Source organism: Phoca vitulina, unplaced genomic scaffold (assembly GCF_004348235.1).
Source record: "Phoca vitulina isolate PV1807 unplaced genomic scaffold, GSC_HSeal_1.0 scaffold33, whole genome shotgun sequence".
Lineage (NCBI taxonomy): Eukaryota > Metazoa > Chordata > Mammalia > Carnivora > Phocidae > Phoca > Phoca vitulina.
Genome location: NW_022589736.1, coordinates 19,993,145 through 20,018,991, shown reverse-complemented (window position 1 = coordinate 20,018,991; position 25,847 = coordinate 19,993,145). Strand labels below are relative to the sequence as shown.

The 25,847-nt window shown below is 38.1% G+C and overlaps 1 protein-coding gene across 1 annotated transcript in view; it reads right to left on the bottom strand.

Annotated features, from left to right (window-relative positions):
• MALRD1 (MAM and LDL receptor class A domain containing 1) overlaps positions 1-25,847 on the bottom strand; it is an 803,589-nt gene that overhangs the window by 674,535 nt on the left and 103,207 nt on the right. The window contains exons 12-14 of the mRNA XM_032425534.1: positions 17,582-17,728; positions 9,363-9,460; positions 1,348-1,521 (exon numbers count right to left, since the gene is read on the bottom strand). Of these exons, the coding sequence (XP_032281425.1) occupies positions 1,348-1,521; positions 9,363-9,460; positions 17,582-17,728 (419 nt within the window). The remainder of the gene's footprint in view (positions 1-1,347; positions 1,522-9,362; positions 9,461-17,581; positions 17,729-25,847) is intronic.

The following is a 25,847-nucleotide window of genomic DNA, read 5'->3' as shown; positions in this document are numbered from 1 at the left end:
ATAAATCATTCAATCCTCACAACAGTTCTAGAAAGGATAGTGAAAGGAGTCCATATTTATTCCCTGTTCCTTCTACTTCCATGGGCAGGAACTTGCAGTAACACTGCTATTACCGACCTCTTACTCTCTCCCGTGGACAGGAGGATTTAACCAATTAGTGATGTTAGAAGAATAAGCTGGATGTGCTAAACTCATGCTGTCTGTCTCTCCTTCAACTCCCACTCTTGGACACATACACTCTGATGTTAGCTCTGGCTAAGAGTCATAGGTTTCCCCCAACATGTGAGTCCTGGATTTCTCTAGCACAGTTCATTGTTCTCTGGGTGAATCTGTTTATTCTGAGGTGATGTGTTATTTAAACCTATGGCGGCAGATTCTAAAAGCATCTTCTCTAAAATATTTTACTGTTTGACTTCTATATTTATCTTAACTGGCTCAGAAATGAGGACCAAGGAGGTTATTTATTAGGGGGCCCCTAACACCCCAACAATGACTCTCACCTCCATTTAACAGAAGAAACAAGTGCAGAGGGATTAAGCAACTTCCCCATGATTGTACACCTGGCTTGAACTCCAGACTCCAGAGCCCATGTTCGGGGCCACCATTTTACCTTTATCTTTAATACTCAGACTCCCCTGAAGTATTGCTTTTACCATCTCTGTGGTTTTCACAGATAGGGAAATGTGAAGCTCAAAGATGTAATTTGGAGTCCCTTAGCAACCCATGAGCTGAGCAGAGATCAGAACGCAGACCACCTAACTCCAAAGGCTGTGTGTTTTCTGCTATATTCTATCATCCAATCTAGTTTCTAAAATCACTCTTTTCAAATGTCATCCAGAAGGAAGCCATATCCAGGAGGGTGAAAATGCAGGCACCAATCTGATTACCTACAGTTGCCTTCTTTTATTATGCGCCAAGAAAATGACATAAAAAATAGATTAAAAAAAATCTCAATATTAATGGGCGGCAGAAAATAAGGCATCAGAATTAAAATGTGAGCATAGTGCAAGCCAGGTTTTTTCACCACCTCATATAATCTGCCATCCTCACTTAAAAAATAAATATTTTCCTATTAAAATACTTTTCTCTCTGCCATCCTATTCAATTCTGTTTTCTCCTCCTCCAAATCAATTCTAATCTCCAGTTTTGCTAAGCATCCATATAACAGTCTTGAGCAATTTAACATCTGTACTCATCTCTGATTGTGAATGTGCTTCCTTTTTCAATAGCTGATAAATCTATGGGATATATGTGCTTTTTATGTGTTACATTGTTCTCTGAGAAAAAAAGTAGTATTAAATTAGCATCTTCTGCTAAGTTGTATTAATTTCTTATGCGCTTGCTTACCTGAAAAGGTAGAGTAGATTCTCCAGCCCTCAAACAGAGATTGATTTTTGCTTGTTTCCATTGAGATTTGGAGATTCCAATTAGATCACCTTGCTTTTGCAAATCCCCATCCAGTGATGTTCTTGTAAAAACCGAGAGATGTGAATGCTGGGACAAATGATACCAAAATTGCACCTGTTGAAAATGTTTTTGAATGACATGAATATTCCATTTACTGGTCTCCAGCAACTTTTCTATAATTAAAAATATCAAAAATCATTCTGCTGTTAAATATAATCTCAATTCTCCTTTCCTCCAAATACGCGAGCCCAGAAAATCCTAAGTATGTCTTTTGCCTGCCTTTGCATTCTCCCCTTAAGAAAAGGTTCAAGGCAGCTCTACTAACTGGTATTTTTAACACATGCCATCAAGAGGTCTAAAGAAATGGGACGTTAGCTCACCACCAAGACAAGTTTGAGGACACGTATTTTTCTACACCAGCATGGGCAGTACCACTCTTGCTTCCACAGAAGTTTCGATGGAGGTATATATTCTTAGTGTACAAAATCAGGTTTTACTTACACATTCTCATTGATGTCTCAAACACCAAACCAAAAAAAAAAAAAAAAAAAAGTTTTCCTGAAAAAGTATTTTCTCAGGTAAAAGAAAACTATAATGAGTACTTTTCATTAATTCCTTCTCATGGGGACACTATCAAATAACTTGGGAGCTCATGTAATACTGTTGGTTCATAATTTAATTCAAGTAAGAAAACATCCTTTTTTGGGGGGGTGATCATTTCACCTCCTAGTCATTATCAGGGATGACAATCTAAGGGTTTGAGCACTTAACTAGGCAGTAAAAAAAAAAGTAAAGAATTATTTTAGGTGCTGACAGCAATAGCTACTACATGAAATTCAGGACTCTCATTTATTCAAGCAACATTTAATGAGCATTTACTAAGTAACAGGTACTGTGTGAGGCAGGGATTAATTCCCTCAATGGCTGGATGATTCACTCTATAAAATATGTCAACAAAATCTCCATTAAAAACAAGTTCAGACACAGCAATTTTTTTTCTTCTCATGATTTCTTTGAAAAGTGCAGCCTTAGGACTCTCTAAGAAAACACAGCATTCACAGATGAGGCCTCTCAGAAGTAAAACCCTTCTCTTTGGATTCAAAGTGACTCCTTTTCAGTTGCAGTGAATTTTAAATTCTTGCAGGCTTTTTTCCTTCACCACTATGGTTTTATTTTGTTACATGGACAGATATTAGTGTATATATAGTCTCCCCATTTATTTTATGGTTGGGACCAATTTCAGTGGAAATTCAAGTTGAAAAAAAATTTTTAAGATTTATTTTAGAGAGAGTGCGAGCAGGGGGAGGTGCAGAGGGAAAGGGAGAGGATCTCAAGTAGACTCCCCACTGAGCATGGAGCCCAATGCAAGTCTCAATTTCACCACCCTGAGATCATGACCTGAGCCAGAATCAAGAGTCGGACGCTTAACTGGCTGAGCCACCCAGGTGCCCCTGAAGTCGAATAATTTTTTAGATGTGCTTTTAAAAAGTTGTATAGCTTAAAAGAGCAAACATTCTCTGTTCCAGTGTGGTACACCTTTTTTAATGTGTCTACTTAACTATCACCACTTCATCAAAAAATTCTGTCCGCTTCATTTTAGACTTTACTACCATGCTCCCCTAAACTCAGATAAGCAAGACAGGTAATTGAGAAATGAAAAGTCAGATGGAAGTGTTTGATCATATCCTATGGGAAGGAAGGATTTAGGTTCCTCAACTACAATTAAATTTTAGATCCGTGCTAGAGTTTCAGCACATTCCAAGCTTGTAAATATGCAAACCAGGGCTTTAAACTTAGTACAAGAGATACACATGCCCCGTCAGCATACCAAGCTGTCAAAATGTCATTCAGTACATCACCAGTGCTAATGTATTTTAATAGTGTAAAAAGAGTAAATACCAATGGGATCCATATTTAATAGGATAAAAGCTTAAGACTTATATTTAATTTACTACTTTAACAGAGTTGCCATCACAGACCATTAAGCAGAACTCTTTAGCTTATTATAGACGAAGAAATCTTCCATAGTTGTTTTCAAAATTAATACTGGTAGGGTGAAGTCACTGAACCAAGTCATTAATACAGCTGTGATTCCAGATAGGCACTTGTCAAGCGTGCAACCCCTGCAGCTCTCAATCTGATACACGCCAGTGGAACACGAAGCCATGAACCCAAAATCACAAGGTGTGTCGTGAATTCCTCACGAAATCTATTAAAGCAGTTTGTGTTTAGTAGGTTTTCAGTTAATAGGTTTTTTGTTTTTTGTTTTTTTTTTTTAAAGATTTTATTTATTTATTTGAGACAGAGAGAATGAGAGAGAGAGAGCACATGAGAGGGGGTAGGGTCAGAGGGAGAAGCAGGCTCCTTGCTGAGCAGGGAGCCCGATGCGGGACTCGATCCAGGGACTCCAGGATCATGACCTGAGCCAAAGGCAGTCACTTAACCAACTGAGCCACCCAGGCGCCCAGGTTTTTTTTTTTAAAGAAGAAGGGAGGGATGAGTGGGACTATTAGCATGAGCGGGTCAGTAAACACCTGTAAACTTTCCCAGAGAGCATGAAGGAAGCTGCTCAGTGTCAGAAAAGGTACAAAGTATTAGGTGTCTTTAGGGACTCCAGAGTTTTATGGGGGAGAATGAAAAGAAAACAGAACAATTAACTATAATGTGTATCGTGGCAAAGGTCTGATAATTGTGTGGCTATTTACATGTAAATTAATTAAAGTGAAACCAAATGAAAAACCCCGTTCCTCAGTCATACTCATTACACGCTGAGTGCCCAATAGCTACATGCAGTTAGCGGCTACCATACTGGACACAGCAGAGAAAAACTTCCATTATCACAGAAAATTCTATTAAACAGAACTACAAAACAGGTATGTTAAAATTACACCAACCATTGAAAATGTATTTACTACTTATCATGTCAAAAGGAAGTTATTTTCATGATTCATGCCTGATTCATTAAAATGCAGTCAGATAAATGTTAATATTAAAGGCTTGGTTTTATTTCTCTTGGTTTTTCACTAAGGCACTTTTTTTTTTTTAAAGATTTTTATTTATTTATTTGACAGAGAGAGACACAGTGAGAGAGGGAACACAAGCAGGGGGAGCGGGAGAGGGAGAACAGGCTTCCTGCCGAGCAGGGAGCCCGATGCGGGACTCAATCCCTGGACCCTGGGATCATGACCTGAGCCGAAGGCAGTCGCTTAACGACTGAGCCACCCAGGTACCCCTAAGGAACGTTTTATATAAACACTGAATTACTGTAATCAAGACAATTTCATTTGGTTAAAAAAGCTTCCCACAAAGCAGTTCCTTTAATTGCAAATCGGAGAGAAAAAAAAATGAAGCATAGACTATTCTATTGGCTTAAACTGTATTCTCGAACTGTGCATTATTTATATATTTTTAAAAATATCCAATCAGGGCACCTGGGTGATTCAGTAGGTTAAGCATCTGCCTTCGGCTCAGGTCATGATCCTGGGGTCCTGGGATCGAGCCCCACCCACATAGGGCTCCTGCTCAGCGGGGAGCCTGCTTCTCCCTCTCCCTCTCTCTCTCAAATAATAAAATCTTTAAAAAAAATAAAATATCCAATTATTCATTTTTACTACAAAAGGAAAGGACAACTTTTCAGGTGATAATACTAAGAGTTATGAGTACAGGCGAATGAGTTGGAAAGCGTGATAGCCATGGTCATACCACTGGCCCTTCTGTTCCTACAGCGCCCTGTGACATTGACCAGGGGAGCGTGCAGCCAGCTCTACAAAGGAGTAATTAGGCTCTCTGATACTTAACTCTGTGAAGGACCTACCAGGGCATTATCTACAAGTTTAAAATAATTTCCTCCTATTTCTGTTTCATTTGATTTTGGTCTGTGTTCAGCTGCAACTCTACTCTTCAAAGGTTCTGCTTCTTTCCTCAACTTTCCTACAGTCTTTTTTTCAACTGCTCCCCTATGTCAGAACTCCTTGGCCAGATCGTCAAGCTCTTTCTCAGCCATATTCCAAATGCTCAGCTACTTCTGCCTTCTCTGCCTCACATTGGATCCTGTCTAGTATGTGCGACACCTGTTTTATCTTCAATATCTAGAAAAATAAAAATAGAAAAAAAAGGAAAGAAAGGAAGAGAAAAGAAAAAAGAAAAGAAAAAGAGAAGAGAGAGAAAAGATGATATATTGTAGCTCCTTAAAATTCAGCTGGGACTAAGTCCATGTTGAGAGGGGGATCATTCATCACACACACACGAGAGGGGGATCATTCATCACACACACACACACACACACACACACCCTCAACATTACACACACCCACACCCTCAACATTACGCACACACACACACACACCCTCAACATTACCATAGTGATTTTTCTAACTCCTAGTCATAATTATGTTTTTGCCTGAGTATTCTTCATCTGAATAAGTTTAATTAGAAGTTTAGAATCTTCAGTAAAATATAATGTTGTTTTCATTTAAATGATTAGCCTCCATGTGTTCTGCTCATGCACAGGTGGAAAGAGTACCTGCTCACCCTTTTCCCCATACTCTGTCGATTCCTCTAGAATCCATCCCATACTGTAACATCTAGGCTTGGATTAAACAAAACAATCAGGGAATGAAGTATGATTACACAATTGCAAGCCCCACTCCATAATTTTTTTTTTTTTTTTTTACTAAATTTCTCATTGACATGAGTTCACTTGGGAAACATTAGAAGACATGGCCTTTCAAAACTCGTCGAGAGAATGGTTCTAAGTGGATTATTATTTTTATGCTGTACTCACCATCTTGGAGCACTTAACACTGAATTGCTGTCAGAATCCCTAAAATCGACATTTCATTAAGGCAAGCATGTACTTAGGTGGCCTCTGTTGTATTCCCAGCATTGGGGGCTGTGATCAGCACAGAGCAGGTAAGCAATATGTGTGCACAGAAGCAGAGAAAGAATGTTTACATTGTTACCACTATATGCACTCAGGAGAGAATTCTCAAAAGAACTATTTTTGCTTTGTTTTGCTATTTTTACTGCCTTGAATCTAAATCAAACGATGATTCATCTGTTTCTACTGGTTGCTGGAAAACTTAGTTCAAATGTGTAGCCTGGTTCTAATAAGCTTTATGTGTGGAACCAACCCACCTCTTGCTTCATCTACCTTTTCCCTTATAACCTCATTCACCTTTTTAAAAAATTTCATGATTTTTTAAAATTAAAGAATATTAAAACAAGTGCAAAACAAGTTGGGGAGTTGTTTTTAAAGTAGACAAATATGCAAACCAGCTTTGAAAGCAGAAGCTTTGTATTAATCTTCCTGTCTTTAATTGTGAAGCCCTAAAAGTAATTTTGTATAGTAACTCAAATATGAGAATTCAGAAAGTATTAATACCTACCATAAATCTCCTTCATATTTGATATTTCCTAGTTAATTCAAAACAGTAACAGCATTTCAACATGAGCAATAGTAGCTTCTGGCTCCCATGTGTTCTGTTTGTCCTATCTCCTGGCTATTCCATGGAAAAATGCCAAGTTTCCAACAGTGACTGAAGGGACTTTTGAAGTCTTTAAATTAAAGTCCACATCTTCGGCAAGGAGTGGGTGCAGGAAAATTTGTGCGTGTTGATGCCATGTGCTGGCTATACATAAAGCACAAGATAATTCATGCAAAATGACTCTACTAGACTCTTGTTAGAAAAGGAGACTCAAAAGAAAGCTTCATGGTTTTAAAGTCCTTTCAAAAAAAAGTTCTGAACTATTTTAGCTTCATATGATTATGTAAGGAAAAAATGTAATTTCATAAAATGAAGACTTTAATCATATCAAAGCACCCAACTTCAGTTATCTCCCCGCCTAACTTCACCATTGTATAATGACTAACATCTGCTATTCCATGAATATAACTATTATCAATATGTTCCACTCAGGAAGATCGGCTGGATTTTCTGATTACTCAATAAGATAAGAATTTGGTTTGTCTGCTTATTCCATAACTTTTATGAAAGAAAGTATCACACATTACCACAGACTTGTAAAAAAGTAATACTATATTCTTAGAATACTCCTTTGGGAAAGAACATTAAACTATGTGTATCTCAGACTATAGATAACCTTCTCTAGCTGTCTAATTCTCTTCCTAGACCAAAAAGTATTATAAAAGTAACCCAAATATCCATCCCTCTAACTCAAAAGTACTAACATTCAAGCAGATACAAAGGAAAAAAAAAAAAAAAACCTCTTCTGGCAGTCTGGAATGGCTCCCTGAAACACTCTTACTTTTCTAAAAAGCACGGCAAACCACTAACTCAGCATTTGAGGCCTTGGGAGGTTGAGTACTGGTTCTGAGAAATAAATCAGCAAGTTGTCTAAACATGCCCATGGCTTTCACTGAGGCCCCACCACAGCTAAACTCCAAGTTTAAGCAACAATAGAGAAAAATGCTCCCAAGTAGAAACAATCAATTATAGATTATAGATTATAGTTATAGTAGAAATAACAAATTAATGGCTACCAGCATACAACAATGGAAAATGTGGATAATCTTTAAAAAGAAAAAAAATCATTGAATCTCAGGAATTTCTAATAAGCTCTTAATATTTGTTTTCAAATTTCTGCAGAACAAGTAGAATTAATACATTTTATTGTTTTGTATCCAATGCCTATGTAAGTAACAACGGTGATCACCTCTCTTCGGTATATGACCTTGAATTAAGGCTAAGTAAGCTTGTAAAGTACTTTTACAGAGTGAGTAAATGCCTCAGGAGTTTTCAAAAAAAAAATCTATATCTATCACATAGGATTTAATTGAAATAAAACAAAGGTGAGCGAGTGTAGAGTGCATCTGGGCAAAGTGGAGGTGAAGTCCAGGCAGTCATTTTAAATATAATCCCCAGAGAAATGGGCAGGAAAGAATGAGGAAGAAAAAAAAGAGAGAGAGAGAGAAGACAATCCATTAAGAGATCTGAGCACTCCCATTCAGATTTATATCAAGCTGAACATATAATTAGATTTATTCCTCTGAACAATGTGTGATTTGTCAGCAGGAATGCCTGAATAAACTGCTGTACCCCCACATTTACAGATGATGAATTTAGTGTGCAGCAGTATCGATCTGCATGGTCTTCTGATAACCAAAAAAATTAAATAAACTGAAATCCTGAGGGCTTGGAGGCTTGCTGGAATGCTCAAAAAGACAGAAAACAAGTCAAGCTGAACAGAAACATCTAAATGTAGGCGTTAGTTCTACGAAAAATAAAGGAATTCTGCTTAGTGAACACCTATTATGTGCCACATACTTTACTTAATGATATTTTAATCTTGACAACCATGTGATAAAGGCACTCTAATATTACACTTCCAGTGTAGACATGGAGTCTCAAAGAGAGTATATATAATCTGTGGCAGAACTGAGATTTAAACCAGGTCTGTCTGACTCTGAAGTCCTTCTCTGCTTTCTTCTCTATGGTGTTGTTGAAATGGACTGAGCATGTATCACTTGCTCTATGTTTACTCGGCACCACAAAGACTAATTGAAAAAATAAAATTTCAGAAAATGTAATTATCTTTCTGCACATATTTCTCTCTCTTTATTCACCCTTTCATCTACCTTTCAGCAAGCACTTGTTTGGCTTATTTATTTTACTCAATTAACACCGTTAGCCAAAATAATCAGCAGTTTTGACAACATGTATCCACAGCTTTGGCTTACTGGAAGGACTATGTGGAAAGACAACAAAATGACAGAAATATTCTTTAATAGGCCCCAAAAAAGAACCGTTTAAGTTATATGTTGCAAATGGTCTTTTGGAAGGACATGACATTTCATGTCGAAATAGCTCGTATAAATCTCTCAGTTCATCATGAAAATGGCAGTAAAACATAGCAGGCGTTTACTGGCACAGGTAACCCACGCCTAACAGTTTACAACCACAGAATGGCCAATGGAAGTTCCAATAACTGATTACCTGACATGGGGTAGAGGCAGTGAGTGCTTTTGTAAGAATAGGACTTCCAAGCTTGGCTACTCCTTGAGATTGATGGGATCTGAAATAAATGAATGATCCTACAAAAAAAAAAAAAAAAGTAAAAGTCACACAGATACAAATTCTACTGTTGTACATTTAGCAGTTCTTTGCTCTAACATCTTATCTTTGCACACTATCAACTGTCAATCACATCAAGAAAATTACATGTTTTACTTATTTACCATTTAGCCCTGTAGATGACCAAGTTTTTCATATGGATAACATTAAATATCTAAAATAAAATCCAGGGGTGTCTGGGTGGCTCAGTCATTAAGTGTCTGCCTTCGGCTCGGGTCATGATCTCAGGATCCTGGGATAGAGCCCCGAGCAGGAAGCCTGCTTCTCCCTCTCCCACTCCCCCTGCTTGTGTTCCCTCTCTCCCTGTGTGTCTCTGTCAAATAAATAAATAAAATCTTAAAAAAAAAATAAAATCCAATTGATAAAAACAAGCTCTTGATCCAAATCCCCTAAACAAATATGTTTATAGGCTTAACTGGTATCATAAATAGAGTCTGAAATCAAATTAAACGAAGCTTCTAAGCTTACAATTAGGTAGTCAACATGCCCTTATGAAATTCTCCTGAGAACATTGTTTTTAAGTTTCTTCACAAAGTACTGAAGGATGCGAGGCTGTGGAATGAGTTGGGTTTCTCCCGGGGCTTACATGTTTGACATTGTCTGTGCTAGTGGGGATGAAAGCTTAATTAAAGATCTAATCTGAGTGTTAACAAAATAACTGCTTTTAGATTTTAACTACAGTGGATGCGCTCATGGCAAACGTACAGGGGGATAACATCTCTTTTGCAGCTCAAAAGATCACACGTTCCTGAACTGCTGTCAGGGGTAGCTTCATTGAATACTGAAAATTTACAAGGAAGGTGACGCAGAACAATGTCAAGGTCTGATCCCGCCCTTTGATAATCACGAAGGGATGGGCAACTAGGAAGGTGGACAATTTTGACTGAAAAATACCATATTCAATAGGTGATTTTCCTAGATATAGGTCAAGGCTGACTACATGGAAAGGAAAGGATTTCAGAATTAAAATGTATTATTTTATAGCTACCACCACGTGTTTAACCAGACAACCAAGGTTGCAAATCAGCAGTATCATCTCTGACTGAGAAAAACAGAACCAGTTTATATGGACTTTTTTTTTTTTTTTTTTAAGTAGGCTCCACACCCAGTGTGGGGCTTGAACTCATAACCCTGAGACCAAGAGTCACATGCTCCACTGACTGGAGCCAGCCAGGCACCCCTATATGGGCTTTAACATCCCAAAACCAACAGGGAAGAATAGAAGCTATTATTCCCTAATTTCAAACCAAGAATGATAGAAACTATATAAGCTCATTAAATTGTTTCACCTATGAAAGAATAGCATAGGAAAAGAGGATTTTGAAAAAATTATTCCAGCTTAAAAATCCTTAGGTTCAGCTAAAATTCAATTGAATACTTTTAAAAGACTAATCAGAATTCTACAAATTAACAAATATTCAAAGATCCTAGTGCCCTGGTAATTTAAAAACAATATATACAATTTCAAACAAGCAGTCAATAAAGGATGGGACATATAAACTAAAACTCCAAATTCTAAAAGGAGCAAAAGGTTTGAATCAATTGGGTATACCACAAAAATGACTGGAAAAGTGATTTAAAAAAATCTACTGGAAATAAATAAAACTCAATCCACAGTTGAGTTTTATTTAGTTTTTAAGAAATACTTGTAACATTATTCAAGGGATCTTAAGTCTTAGAGGAATATGGAGAACTCCCTGACTCATTTTACATTGCCAGATATCTCTAATCTAAAAGTTACAGAAATAGGAAAATAAAAAATAAACTGCAATGCCACTCATGATCATAGATATAAAATTGTAATTAAAAAGTTATCAATTACATTTGAAATCCTTATCAAAAAAATTATATGTCCTGATCAATCTGAGCTTTCCATGAATGGAAGGTGAGTTTAATTTAGCTGCTCTATCAACACAGTCAATCAGATTAACAAATTACAAGGTAGAGTCAGACTCAGATCAACAAATATTGAGAAGACTGTGGAAAAAACAGCCATTGCCAATAAAAAGAAATCTTAAGAAAATATTAAAAGTAAACAATTAAATACAGACTAATGATCAACCCCAAAATAAATATCCTAAATGGCAAACAACAGAACTGTTTTAATTAAAATGAGAAACTAGAGATTTCTATCATTATTAATCGCAGATAATATTAATTACCTTAGACCAACATTATCTTATAGGCCTAGTGAATGTAAAAGTCAAGAAAATAATATACTCAGTGAAAACAACAGAAAATAGAGTTCTCATGTTTTGCCAATAATACAATCATAAAAGTAGAAAATCCCAAGGCTTCTATTTTTAAATAATGACAAGTATTAATAAGAGAATTTGGTAAGGTAAGTGGAAACAAAGAAATGTTATTAAGTTATTTTTTAACTTTAACCCTCTGATTAAATAGAAAGATATATTTTTAGATGGAAAGATATTATAAAAATATTTAGTGAAAATTTATTTGAAAGCTAAATAAAATCCTAAGAGAACTTTAAAGAGTTAGAAAACGAATAATACAGACTAATATTTATAAGTGCAGGGTAAACAGAATCTGAACTCTGAGCCTAGACCCAAGGACTTCTAGAAAAATGTCTCTGGATTTACCTTCTTATAAGTCTGCTGTGCAGAATGTACTTAGTTAAGAGAACTATGCAATCATAGTATATCAAGGAGATGGTTCCTGGTAATCTGAATTGTTCATATTGCAAAACTCCTGTACACCCACACACCCCGGAGGGGCAACATGACTAACACAGTATAAGAATTAAAGAAAAGAGGGGGTCAGCCTCCATGCATTAAACTGTCCATGCCAGCCTCAACCTCATCTTTTATGAAGCATGCACCTGCTTTTAATGCAATGGTTTAGGAGGGACTCCTTACATGATGTGAAAACATTAGAGACCAGACCTTATAATGAATATAGATACAAATATCATAAATCAGTATTACCATCTAGAATAAAAAATCATGCATAAATAAACAAAACCAACCAAATGAGATTTGGTTCATGAACGAGAAGGCGGTTTAATATTTGAAAAATTCACCTTATGAACAAACAAAAAATATGATGATGATATGATGATACTAAAAAAAAATCTGACAAATTCTAACATAGACTCATATATATATGTGTGTTCACACACACACACACACACACAAAACCACGTTATGAATAGAAGGGAACATCTTTATCTAATAAAGCAAAACAATCTTTCAGCAAATATAGTACCTAAGGTTGAATTGTTGACAATTTTCTTCTGAAATAAGAACAAGAGAAGTAGAGCAGCTATCATCAGTTATATTCAACATTTTTCCAGAGTTACTAGCCAGTGCAATGAAAAAACAGAAGGCTTAAGATTTAGAAAAAAGGAAATAAAATTGTCATTATTTGCAGAGAAAATAATTGTGAACCTAGAAAATAAAATAAATATATATATACACACACACACACGTATATACTCTTAGCTATAATAAATAAAATTAGCAAGGTCATTGGATACAAGGTCAACATTTAAAAATATAATTGCATTTCTATATACCAGCAACAACCAAAAGTTTTTAAAATATAACTTATAATAGCTGCAAACATATCAAAAACCTAAAAAAAAATTAGCAAAATATTTTTTAAATCTATACGCTAAAAGCTTCAGAATATTATTTAGAGAAAATAAAGATGATCTAAGTTGACTGAGAAATTAGAAACATTTGAAAAGATCATTTTTCAATAAAATACAAATAAAGGTTACAAATAAGCATCATTTTATACCCACAAATTAGAAGAATTTAAGAGAATATAATGCATATTGCTGACAGACAAATGGAAAAAAGCAATCCTATTTTGCCAATGGAATTTTAAGTATTAAGATTTGGGGGGAAAGTACATCTTTCTGTAAAAATATAGTAGTCTCACTCACAGTTATTTATTGCATAGAATTGAAAGCGTCCTATATAAGAAAATGTGTAGAAGAATGGATTTCGCAGCATTGTCATGATATTGTCACTCAACAGGAGGACAGCTAGATACATTTTGGCATATCCAGACCAAAGAAATGAAGCAAACTAACAGAAAAATTAGGCTTCTTCTACTTCTAGGCAAGGTTGAGATCAGGGACAAGATTTAGTCTTCCTGAACTAGCAAACACACACACACACACACACACATAATGCGTTAGACAATGGTTTATGTAGAACAATGAGAATATAAGATCACGGGTTAATGATCTCTAAGAGAGGGAAAACAAATGAGCTACGCCATATAATTTCCCCAGCTTACTGCCTAAACAGAGTTTCTGGCTGCCATGTAGGAAGGTGGGAGCCAGAAGGAGACTCAAGTGCCTCGAGTTCATTCCAAGAGGACGGAGCTGCAAAGGTAGAGCTCCAGAGATGTGCAGTCTCCCCCTCCTGCAAATCTCCACCTGAGTACTGACCAGTACATGGACGTGAGGAAACTACCTGAGGCTGCACCTTAAACTTCCGAAAGGGGCCACTTTCTGACCAGAGACTCCAAAGGCTACATACTGTAGGATCCAATTATAGGACACTGTGGAAAAGGAAAAACTATAGGGATAGAAATCAGATCAGTGGATGCTGGTGGCTGGAAATGAGATGGGTATTGACTGCAAAGCAGTATTGATTTGGGGGGAGAATGGAATTCTTTTATATCCTGAGTTTTCTGATGGTTACACAATTATATATGTTTGTTCAAACTCAGTGAATTGTACACCAAAAAGGTTGAATTTTACTGCATTTAAATTATACTTTAACAGATGGGCAACCCCCTCAGAACCCTGGCTGGATTGCCGTGGACGGCAGGGTCCCTAATACTGGCGGAGGCAGACTGCACCATCATAACTGTAATGGCCCTCCCATAATAAACCCTTCCGAGTGGCCACACCACTAATAAATATGTATGTATGTGTATGTATGTGTATATATATGCATGTGCACATGCATACATATGTATATGTGTATGTATGTATGTATATATGTATATATGTATATACACATGTATGCACGGGTATATATGTATATATATGTACAAATATATATATATATATTTAACAGAAAAAATAAAATTCAAAATGACTATAATTGATGACTTGGAGGGATTGCCATGAGCTATCTTTAGTAAAGGAAATAAGATACAGTAGTTACAATAGGATCCCATTTTTTGGCAAAATAAACAATCGCCAGAATACTTACAATCTTGAATGTATACATATCAATTATGTACATATATGTATACATGAGCGTAGATAAAAATAGATAAACATGAGTTGCCTGTTTGGATGTTTAATAGGGTAACAACTAGGAACTGGAAAATAAAAACCAACCAAAGAAGGGAGGTAGGAAAATCAAGGTTTTACCCTAAAAAGAAAAGCTACATAATGTCAAGCGGTTCATCCTTCATGTAAAATTACATATAGGAGTGTGTATATATGAGGAAAAATACTAGAGATTAAACAGTTTTTTAAAGTGCTGTAACCCACAAACACATAGGTCTAGGAATATAATAGGCTGTATACAAGTGCATGGTCTTAGATGTGGGAACCGGGAGACTGAGCCTGCTGCCTTCCCCCAGAAACTCCCATTTCACTTCTCCTTGCTCTTCCTGGTACTGACTTTTTCTCCTCCTCATTTGGGATGTAAGACTACTAGTGATCATCTTAAAGTCAGAATGACAATCATAGGTAAAGAAGAACAGACTTAATACCTGAGGGACTCCTTGATTTGCCCTTTCCTGAGAGAATGCCTGTAACTTCTTTGCCGCTTTCACTTTCAATTAGAACAGCTACCCGCAGTTCTATCAGTTTATTGTTATCTGTGAGCATTGTTTAGATCCCAGAAAAAGAAAAATGGGTCCTTCAATAATTAACAAAGGAGACCTTTTAGAATCTCTTTTTGGTATAAATCATAATTAAGTGGTAATTACACAATGTCTAAAGATTACTTATAAATGTTTTCTTATTGTCACAGCCCTGTGGCATTCCTAGTTTTCTAACTAGAACGAACGGACACCAGATAGCTATTCACATTTAGTGGGCTTTTACTGTATGACAGGTATTACTTCATTTAATCCTCGTAATAATTTTACTTGAAAGATATTTTGATTTTCCCTATTTTCTAGCTGAAAAAAGAAAATGAGGCACAAAGGCATTTAGCTAATTTGTGCAGTGTCAACAACATCCTGACTTACCCCTGGGCAACCAGGGCTCTCTGTCACCCTGCTATACGAGAGGTCACCTAAGGCCACCCCACACACCATGTGAGGAGCTTATGAGTAGAAAAGAGTCACACTGCAAGCACCATTTAGCCCAAAGAAGAGCTCCACGCCTCCTGAAACAGCAAGCCCATCTCCCCCAGAGACCCAGGCACAGAGCCAGACTGAACATGCCAATAGGTGAGCCCTCAATAAAGATGGCCCTAGGCCTCAGTGTGTCTCACCCTTCCCAGATAGCTCTTAAAGCTTCCTAACTACAGCCTTCTACCCTCTACCCCCAGCCAAGCCAAGTCCCAGCCTCTGAAACACCATGGAGCTTCCTTTAAAGGGTAATCAACAGGCCATTCAGTGTTACAGAAAAGTGTTGCATCTCAGCCTTTTAGAACAAAACTAATGGGTCACGTGCTTTCATAGACTGAATGGTCACCATGGTCCTCCAGATAGATTTCAAATTCCTAAACTCTCCATAATCCCCCTCTTTCCTTGGCTGCTTCATCTTTTCTATGCTCTGTCCAAACATACACATCGCTCGACTGGAACTACCTACATCTCTCCCACCCTCTTCCAGGATATTCCCTCAGTTAGAACACCTCCCTTGACATCTCTTCTTACTTCAGCCTTTCTGGCAACTTTTCATTTCCCTTCAGTGCTCAGTTCAGGAGTCACCTCCTTCAGGAAGGCCTCTTGATTCCACCTGAGTTGCCCTCCATCTTGTATAAAACATTTATTATATCTTATTGCAAATCCTCACTTATTTGCTTCAGTCACTAGACTTCAGACCACCCCAACGGCAGGGAGCATGGCTTCCTCCTGTGTACCCCAGGTCTAGTATAGGATATGTACTCAGTAATTGGTTTTAGAAAAGAAAAAGAAACATTATATGAGCTTGAAGAAAATGGGCTATTAACTTATAGCTCTAATCATTAGTCCTTTCTGTTTCAAACTTTAATCCACCACAGAATCTTAAAGAAAAAATAAGGTTCACTGGCACAAAAAGAAAAAATTAGGACCTTACTCCACTGTCAAATTAGCTGGGTTTATAGTTTAAGACAACGGATGTTTCAGAGTCTCCCTCCCCATCCCCTAACATGCTCCCCAACCAACTCCAGTTTCCAGTGGCTATAATTCAAAATACAGTCAACATTGTTAGTTCTGGCATCCCTCTTTGGAAATCTCAAAAGAGAAATAAATAATGTCCAAGAGAGGATCGACAGTACAGTTGTGTCTTTATAAAGTTAATATGATACTCATGTACCTAGGCGATGACATCTACACGAACGAGAAAAAATAAAAACCCCTCTGTTTTCCTTGGAGATTCACAAACCCTTATTGAAACCCTATGTGTCATTTGACTGCTTTAAGAGGATATGTAAAAATTGTAATGGTGGTTAAAAATACATGAGAAAGAAGATTGTTTGTTACAAAGAAGCCTTAAGAGTGATTAAATTGCGTTCAAGCATTTGTCAATTTATTTTATAGATAGCACTAAACCTCTATTCTGTTTCCAGAAAGATTAAACTATTTTTTTTCTGTTTTACAAAAATTGGATTGTTCTGTAAAGAAAGCAAGCTTACTGTACATGAGTTCTGGCAACTAGAGAAAATTATCAGAAGACTTCCCACCCTCACCATGCCTTCAACCCAACCTTGTAAAAAATAAGACATCAAAAATGTTGGTTATTAAAACAATATTCTTCTCAGGAAACTCAATTAACTACAAATTATTATGTTGATCAGGAGAGTTTCAAGCAAGACAAACCAGCGTTCAATGTATGTAGTCTATAGCTAGAAATGAAAATACACAGCACCATCATTCTGCAACACGAAAGAAAGGCAACCAATTTTTTAAAGAGGAAAATGTCCTACCACGACTTGCGTTTGCTGTGTGATCAGCATTAGGAAGGTGAGTCTCTCCACTTGCCAATCCTTTCATGACTTCCCACTGTGAATCTTCTGTGAGAAATGGCTCCCAGCCACATAATCCAGACTCAAAGTCACATGTGAGGGGATCTGCTGTTCCACATGGAAAACAGGTGAGGAGAAATTAAGTAGGAAATTTAATTCCTGAAACACTGACTTCGTATTAGCCAACCAACTTCAGAGGGCAGAACAATCATTCCACTTTGTAATAAATGTCTTCTGATTATCAAAATAGTTTTACTTTTTCCAACCACAGAGTTTTCCATGTGTTGTCTGAGGCATCGTCCTTCTATATTCTTCTAACTACAAGTGTGGCACATTTCATGCTGGCTGGCCATCTCTATTGTACATAGTGATGCACAGTGAAACTAGAGCTTTTCAGAGAGTAACTGATTCATCTGCGAAGACCAACAGGATTCACCTGCTGAGTTAGTAGTTTTAAAAAGATCCAATTGAAAAAGGAGAATGGATTCTGGACACCTGAACAGTTTGAGGTTGGCACCCTGGTATTCATTCTGTTATTTTACCAGTTTCTAAATAAATGAATGAATGAATGAATAAATAAATAAATGAATGAATAAATGAATAAATAAATAAAATGCCTAGCCACTTTGGAAGTGCAGGTAAATTAGACATTCTGAACTTTGCTTTTGTTTCCCTCTTAATACACAACTAAAAAGTTGGGAAATACTTAAGTTTCTAAATTGATCACAAAAGAAACCAGTATGGAAGTTCCTCAAAGAGTTAAAAATCTAACTACCCTATGATCCAGCAATGCCCTATGAGGTATTTACCCAAAGAATACAAAAATACTCATTTGAAGGGATACATGTACTTCAGTGATAAACACTGAAGCAGCATTATCAACAAGAGCCAAACTATGGAGAGAGCCCAAATGTCCATCGACTGAATGAATGGATAAAGAAGGTATGGTATATGTGATGGAATATTACTCAGCCATAAAAAAGAATGAAATTTTGCCATTTGCAACGATGTGGATGGAGCTACAGAGTATTATGCTAAGCAAGTCAGTCAGTGAGAGAAACACAAATGCCATATGATTTCACTCTTATGTAGAATTTAAGGAACAAAACAGATGAACATAAAGGGGGAAATAGGCCAACTAGGAAACAGACTTAACTACAGAGAACAGGGTTGCTGGAGGGGGGGGGGTGGGGTGGTGTGGTAAACAGATGATGGAGATTAAGGAGGGCACTTGTAATGAGCACTGGGTTTTGTATGTAACTGATGGATCACTAAATTCTACACCTGAAACTACTGTAACACTGAATGTTGACTAGAATTTAAATAAAAACTTGGAGGAAAAAAAATGAGATAACTTAAAAAAATAACTAGTTCTAGATTAAGTCAGTGCTTGGGGTTAGTTAGCTTCATAGAGTCCTTACCAGTTTTGCCACCAAACTCATGAGAAAAAAATAGCAAGACTGGGCAATAAATTAGAAATTCTAACAACATGATTTGAGCTTTTGAGAAATTAGTTTTATGTTCTTAAACTCCCTTTGGCTAAAATAAGAATCAGAGTATCAGGCTATCTTAGATAATAGCTTGGGGAATAAATTAATACAATGTAAAAATGTATTTCTACATATTCCTTTTCATGCATAAGCTTGTTTATAATACTGGGAGAAGGGGGACAAAATAATTCTTGGTCAGAATACACCCAAAGTTTTGACAAACCTGAAGATCAAATGCTATTATCTTTAGTAATAAGAACAATAGACATGTTACCAGAAGTTCCCATTATGTGCCAGGTTTTTTGCATATATTACCATTAGTCTTTTCAAATACCCTACACAGTAAGTGTAATCATCCCCCAAAGAGAAAAGCTGTTCTAGGCAACTCGTCTGTATTAAATTTAGTAAATGGAACATCTAGGCTTTGGAATGTCTGACACCAAAGCTTATATACTATGAAGCATCCCTAAACCAGGGATTTCATCACCATATGCCTGCTCCTAACCATTATTTTCAATTTTAAATAATATGACCAAAGCAGGCTCCAGGGGGCTCAGTCAGTTAAGCATCCAACTCTTGATTTTGGTTCAGGTCATGATCTTGGAGTCAGGAGATCGAGCCCCACATCGGGCTCTGTGCTCAGTGGGGAGTCTGCTTGAGATTCTCTCTCTTCCTCTCCTCTGCCCCTCCCCCACCACTCGCTCTCTAAATAATAAAATCTTTAAAAAAATATATATGACCAAATTGACCAGTGTACTGAATAAGCTCACTGTATCTTAATAATCAAAGGATCTTCAAATTTCTATAAACAGGGATACCTGGCTTCATGACCAGATAGTTCATCACTAACATGTCAACTCTTAAAACACGGAAGTCCACTATGCAAGTAACACTGCCACTTAAATTTTCTCTACATGTAAACATTTTAGATCTAAACATTTTTAGATCTCAGAGCTATGCTTGTTTAGACAGTCATATAATGGATAGATGTTATTTTTTTCTTTACAAGCAAATACTGTATTCTCCCTTGATTTCCCCCAAAAATAAACATGAGTTAAGTAGAGTATAATAATGAGAAGATGTTGTGTATCACTTAATGGTAAATCTATATGCAAGGAAATGCCACTCACCCATATACCTAACTGGAAATTTATTGCTTCTGGATGTATTTTTCTTTACTCAGCTCTGCCTACAGGGTTCATAGGATACTACTGACAAAAAGTTATTCCTCAAAGAAGAGTCTCTTCTTCTGTTTTTGACATAGACTTAAGCACCAATGACCGACCAGCTGTGACAGTCTCCCCGGGCATCTGGAAAATCCTCTGGTCTAGTTCCTTGGCTCTCTATGAATCTTGCCACTTGTTAAGTGACCTCAGACCTCTTCTAAGTCAGTTGGTAGAGTCCAGACATACATAAGACTCAAAATACATATCTGACCTCTGAAATGTGCTTAATGGTTCCAAATCCTTGGTTTTGGACTTGGTCAAGGAACCCTTCCACCTATTCCCAAGGGTACCCGTAATTCTTCCCTCGAAAACACCTTCCTGGAATAGAAAATCTTCCATGGGTAGGGTGACCACACTTTATGCCTGTTGTCCTAGCATAATAATTAATACCTCTTTTTTTTCCCCCTCTCAAGTGTCCCTGTTTGGCTAATAAATTCAATATTGCCCTGTTGGGGCAATAAATTATATAATAGGACACCTGGGTCAATTAAGCCTCTGACTCTTGGTTTCAGCTCAGGTTGTGATCTCAGGGTTGTGGGATCCAGTCCCTTGTGGGACTCCATGATCAGCAGGCATCTGCTTGAGATTCTCTCTCCCTCTCCCCCGCTCATTCTTTCTCTCTCAAATAAATAAATCTTTTAAAAAATTATATATTAATACACAAAGGAAATAAATCCATGCAAATAACAATCTTATTCACTGCAGGTGACCACTGAAGTAACAAGTATCCATCCTATTCCCCAACTAGGCAATGGTACGAAATGGCAGTAAGACAGTAAGACCAGTAAGGGTACAGTGTGACCTGAGTACAGTGTGACCTGAGCATCACCAAATCCTTCCACAGGCTCTTCACAACTGTGGCCAGGTCACTGAATGGCAAAGATATAAAGATGTCAAGACAAAATAACTTTGGATTGTATATATGTTGAAATGCGGCTTTAGGGGAAAAGTTGCTTTCTTTCATTATCTGATGTTTCACCAGTTAAAATGTCAATCATTGCACTTTCTGCAAAACATGAAACACCCTGCCCTTTGAAAAATGAAAATTAGTTTTTAAAGTCCATCACCTTAAAAATATGTGAAAGCAAAATGGTGCAGTCATCTCTATAAAAATCTTGGTGAATGGCTCAGCTGTTTTTACCAATCATATTTATCCCAATATACTTCAAAGGACATTTTTTAAAGCTAAACATTCTAGAACTTAACTGTGCTATAAAATATAAATCAAATTTCAGTCACCAAAGTTTAGGTTCTTCCATTAAAATTTCTCTACATAATTCGAAAGGTTTAATGTGTAGTTATAAATATCTGAAGAAAACCAGGAGAGTCAAACACATTCTGACTACTAATAAATACTGATAATACCATATATGATAAACACTAAATATTTATAAAGTCTAAAAAATCATCTATTCATATTGTAAGTAGAAGGTATTCATCACAGTGATTTTGATTATTTGGTTGCTTTGAACTTTCTGTGATTGTAGAACACACTTCACTATTTCTAATCAGAGCATGAGAAATGCCACTGTTCATAGTTTTAGTGAAATTTTGCTGAGTTTATCAGAGTAATATTTTAAAATTATGACAAAGCTTTCTCTTGCATATTTAACCACTGCAGCATATTGGCAGAAGAAAAAAACATTCACTGTGGCAGCTGAGAAAAATTCTTCTGGATCTTGAAAATTAAAATATTTATGAATCCTCTAGTTCAGAAATAAATCAATTTTCTATTACGTTAGAAAAATGTATGGGAATAAATGGTGAATGTTCCATTCAATAAGCATATACTAGATCTTAATATGATATTATATAAACATTTTGTTAATATTTATTGAGAAACCACAAGGATCTTTTCTCCCATATAGCCTTCCCTTGCGTGCGGGAAATTTTTAGCATACTTTTCTTTTTCAAAATATAAAAGACATTCAGAGACAGTATCACAGTAAATATTCAATGCACTGCATTGGATTCTTGGTTTAAGCTTCTTTCACTTGAATATTGTACCAACTTTTCCGTTATTTTTTTCCAACTTCTCCTTTAAAGTGTCACCATTTGTATAGCATTTTATTTTTTTTTTAACTTTTTAAAAGATTTTATTTATTTATGTATTTATTGAGAGAGGGGGAGAGAGAGAGAGAACACAAGCAGGGAAAGCGGGAGAGGGAAAAAAAAGAATCTTAAGCAGACACCATGCTGAGCATGGAGCCCGACTAGGGGTTCGATCCCAACCACCCTGAGATCATGACCTGAGCTGAAATCGAGTCGGATGCTTAACTGACTGAGCCACCCATGTGCCTCTATATTAGCATTTTATATGCTTTAAAAAAAATCCTACAATTAAAAGAACTTTTTCTCCTCCAGAATTTCCCACACCGTTCGATTTGAACACAGATCTGTCCATCTTTCCATCTTTTTTGGAACACACAGTCTTTTTCCATGTCATAATTGAAAGATATATATATATATATATATATTTTAAATTTTTGTGGTAAAATATAGATGGCATAAAATTAACCTTTTTAAATATTTTAAGTGTACAGTTCAGCAGCATTCAGTACATTCACACTGCTGTGCACCCATCACCATCCTCCATCTCCAGAACTTCATCTTTGTAAAGTCAAACTCCATACCCATTAAACACCAACTCCCCATCTTTCCCTCCCCCTCTCCCCTGTCAACCCGCATTCTGCTTTCTGGCTCTATGAATTTGACTCCTCTGTGCACATTATATAAGTAGAATTATACAGTATTTGTCCTTTTGTGACTTATTTCATTTAACATCATGTCTTTAAGGTTCATCTATATTGTGGCATGTGTCTGGAAATTAGGGATATTTTACATGTAAATTATTCAGCTAGCCAATGTATACCCTTAGATATGTTTGGAACAAGGTGTATTTTATTTTATTAGAAATATGTAAAGATACATTGCAATGCAATGCCTCTATTTTATACAGGAGCATATTAATAACTGTTGAAAATCTAGTATTCAGAATCATGCAATATTTGTCCTGTGACTGGTTTATTTCCCTTAGCATAATGACTCCATTTACATGAGGTATCTAAAATACTCAAACTCCTGGAAGCAGAGAACAGAACAGTGGTTACCAGGGGCTAGGGGGAACAGGGAAAGGGCGAGCTGTTGTTCAATGGGTATGAAGTTTAAGTCATGCAAGATGAATTAATTCAGAATTCCGCACAGCACCCAGCCTATCGTCAACAAATACCGTATTGTGCATTTATTTTTCAATTGTTTTGCAATACTTTCATTTAAGGCTTTGTTGAAAATACGGCCTTTCATAAATTATTTTCCGACGAGGCAGAAAAGGGTCATAAGAAAAAACTCACTTATCTGTTCACTAACACACGTTCAGCGGGACCGTTTTTCACATTCATTTAAACGATATATTTGCCGCTAAAGTGCTGTCATAGGTGTATGAAACTCCCACACAAATCTCGATGATAGGGACTTCTAGGGTCGGAGTGGCGAAGGTTTCCTGAGCAGGAGCATCCAGTCTGTTTACAACTTTGGCAGGTGATAGCTTCCACTCGGGAAGAGTTATAAGACTTCTGACAAGTTCTGCAAAACTGCTTGGATTGCCCTGCACACACCACACCTAGGCACCGTGCCATCGGATGCTGCAGTCCTTGCAGCGATAATCACCATTTTTCTGCCATAAGGACTGGAAGCGCGAGTGCGCTTCGCCCGGCTGGGGTCTCAGGGGTGACCACCTCTCACGCGGGGGGCCGGCTCCCTGAGTCACCATCACCGCGGTCCTGGGCCCTCCCACCCACCTGGGCTCTGAGCAACCCAGCGCGCGCCGCGGGGGCTGCTCCGCACCCGCGTTCGCTCGCCCGGGTCTCGCCCCCTTCCTGGGGGTGGTCGGGTCGGGTGGCAGAAGGCCAGGCGCGAGCACACGGCGACCGCGCGGGAAGCGCTCGCGCTGCCGGCCGCGGCTAAGGGAGGGGGCCGTGCTGCCCGAACGCCGAGCCGCCGCCGCCCGCCCTAGCCGCGAACGCCGGGCCGAAGTCGCGGGCGGTGCACAGCAGCGTGCGCCGCCCCAGCGAACACGACACCCACACCTCGCGGCTCGGGTTCACGGGCAGAGCCGGGTAGCCCCTGCTGGGGCCGCGCGGAGCACTCACCTGCGGCTGGCGGGCCGTGAGCTGCGCCCGCCCGCCGGTAGCTGTCGAAGTACCCGGCGGCCCCCAGCTGCGCGTAGGCCAGTGAAGACCACGAGGCCGCGGAAGAGGAAGCGGGAGGGAGTCCCCGCCCAGGTGCGGCCGGCTGCCGGGCCCGGGGCTGCCAGGGTGGCTGGCGGAGGGGGGGAGCGGTACGGGTACGAGGACGGCTATGGGTGCTGGGCGCTCGCCAAGGTACACTAACCGTCTGGCATCTGTCCCAACGTGTGCGGCCATACGTGTGCCCCACCAAGTTAACAGGGCAAATCTCACGTTAAGTGTCCTTACTCCAGAAAGAAGGGACACAGAAAAACTTCTAGAGGTGAAGGATAAAGATCAGGTGTCTGCGTATTCCAAACTCAAATTGTATACATTAATTATGTGTATTTGTTGTATGTCAATTATACCTCAATAAAACTTTTTTTAAAATTTATCGTTTGGTAGTATAGTGATGCTCATAGGAATTAGTTCCAGGATATTTAGCTTCTGTGAAAGATCTCTGGATAGTTTGCCTTAAGTCTACTTTTTTTTTTTTTTTTAGATCTTATTTATTTGACACAGAGAAAAAGCGCACAAGCAGGGGGCAGGGGCAGAGGGAGAAGCAGGCTCCCCGCCGAGTAAGGAGCCCCATGTAGGGCTCAATGTGGGACTTAATCCCAACCGGGATCATGACCCCAGCGGAAGGCAGACGCTTAACCGACTGAGCCACCCAGGCGCCCTGCCTTAAGTCTACTTTTTATATGCCATCTGTTTTCCCTCTCAGCGGTTTCTTCATTTCTGAAGGTTATTTGGCACAGTGCTATGCAGACGAACCACCTGAGACATTGCTAATAGGCAACTTTTGGTTCTGTAAGACTGCCATGTAGCCTGAGGTTCTGTAATTCAAAAGAGCTCCCAGGTGATGCTAATGCTACTGGTCCACAAAGTATAGTAGCAAAACTCTAGCAACACTCCTTTTCACTTACCAATTAACTGCCTCAGAGAAGGCACGGGGCTAAAGGCTGTCAACTACTTCTGTTTAAAGTATCTAGAATTAGGGGCGCCTGGGTGGCTCAGTCAGTCGTTAAGCGTCTGCCTTCAGCTCAGGTCATGATCCCGGGGTCCTGGGATCCAGCTCCGCGGGAAGCCTGCTTCTCCCTCTCCCACTCCCCATGCTTGTGTTCCCTCTCTCACTGTGTCTCTCTGTCATATAAATAAATAAAATCTTTGAAAAAAATAGATTTTAAAAAAGTATCTAGAATTAAGAGGCACTTGGTAGTAAAAAAAAAAAAAAAATACCTGAGTGAATGTGCCTTTCGGGAAAAGCACGCTGACAACAGAATACCAA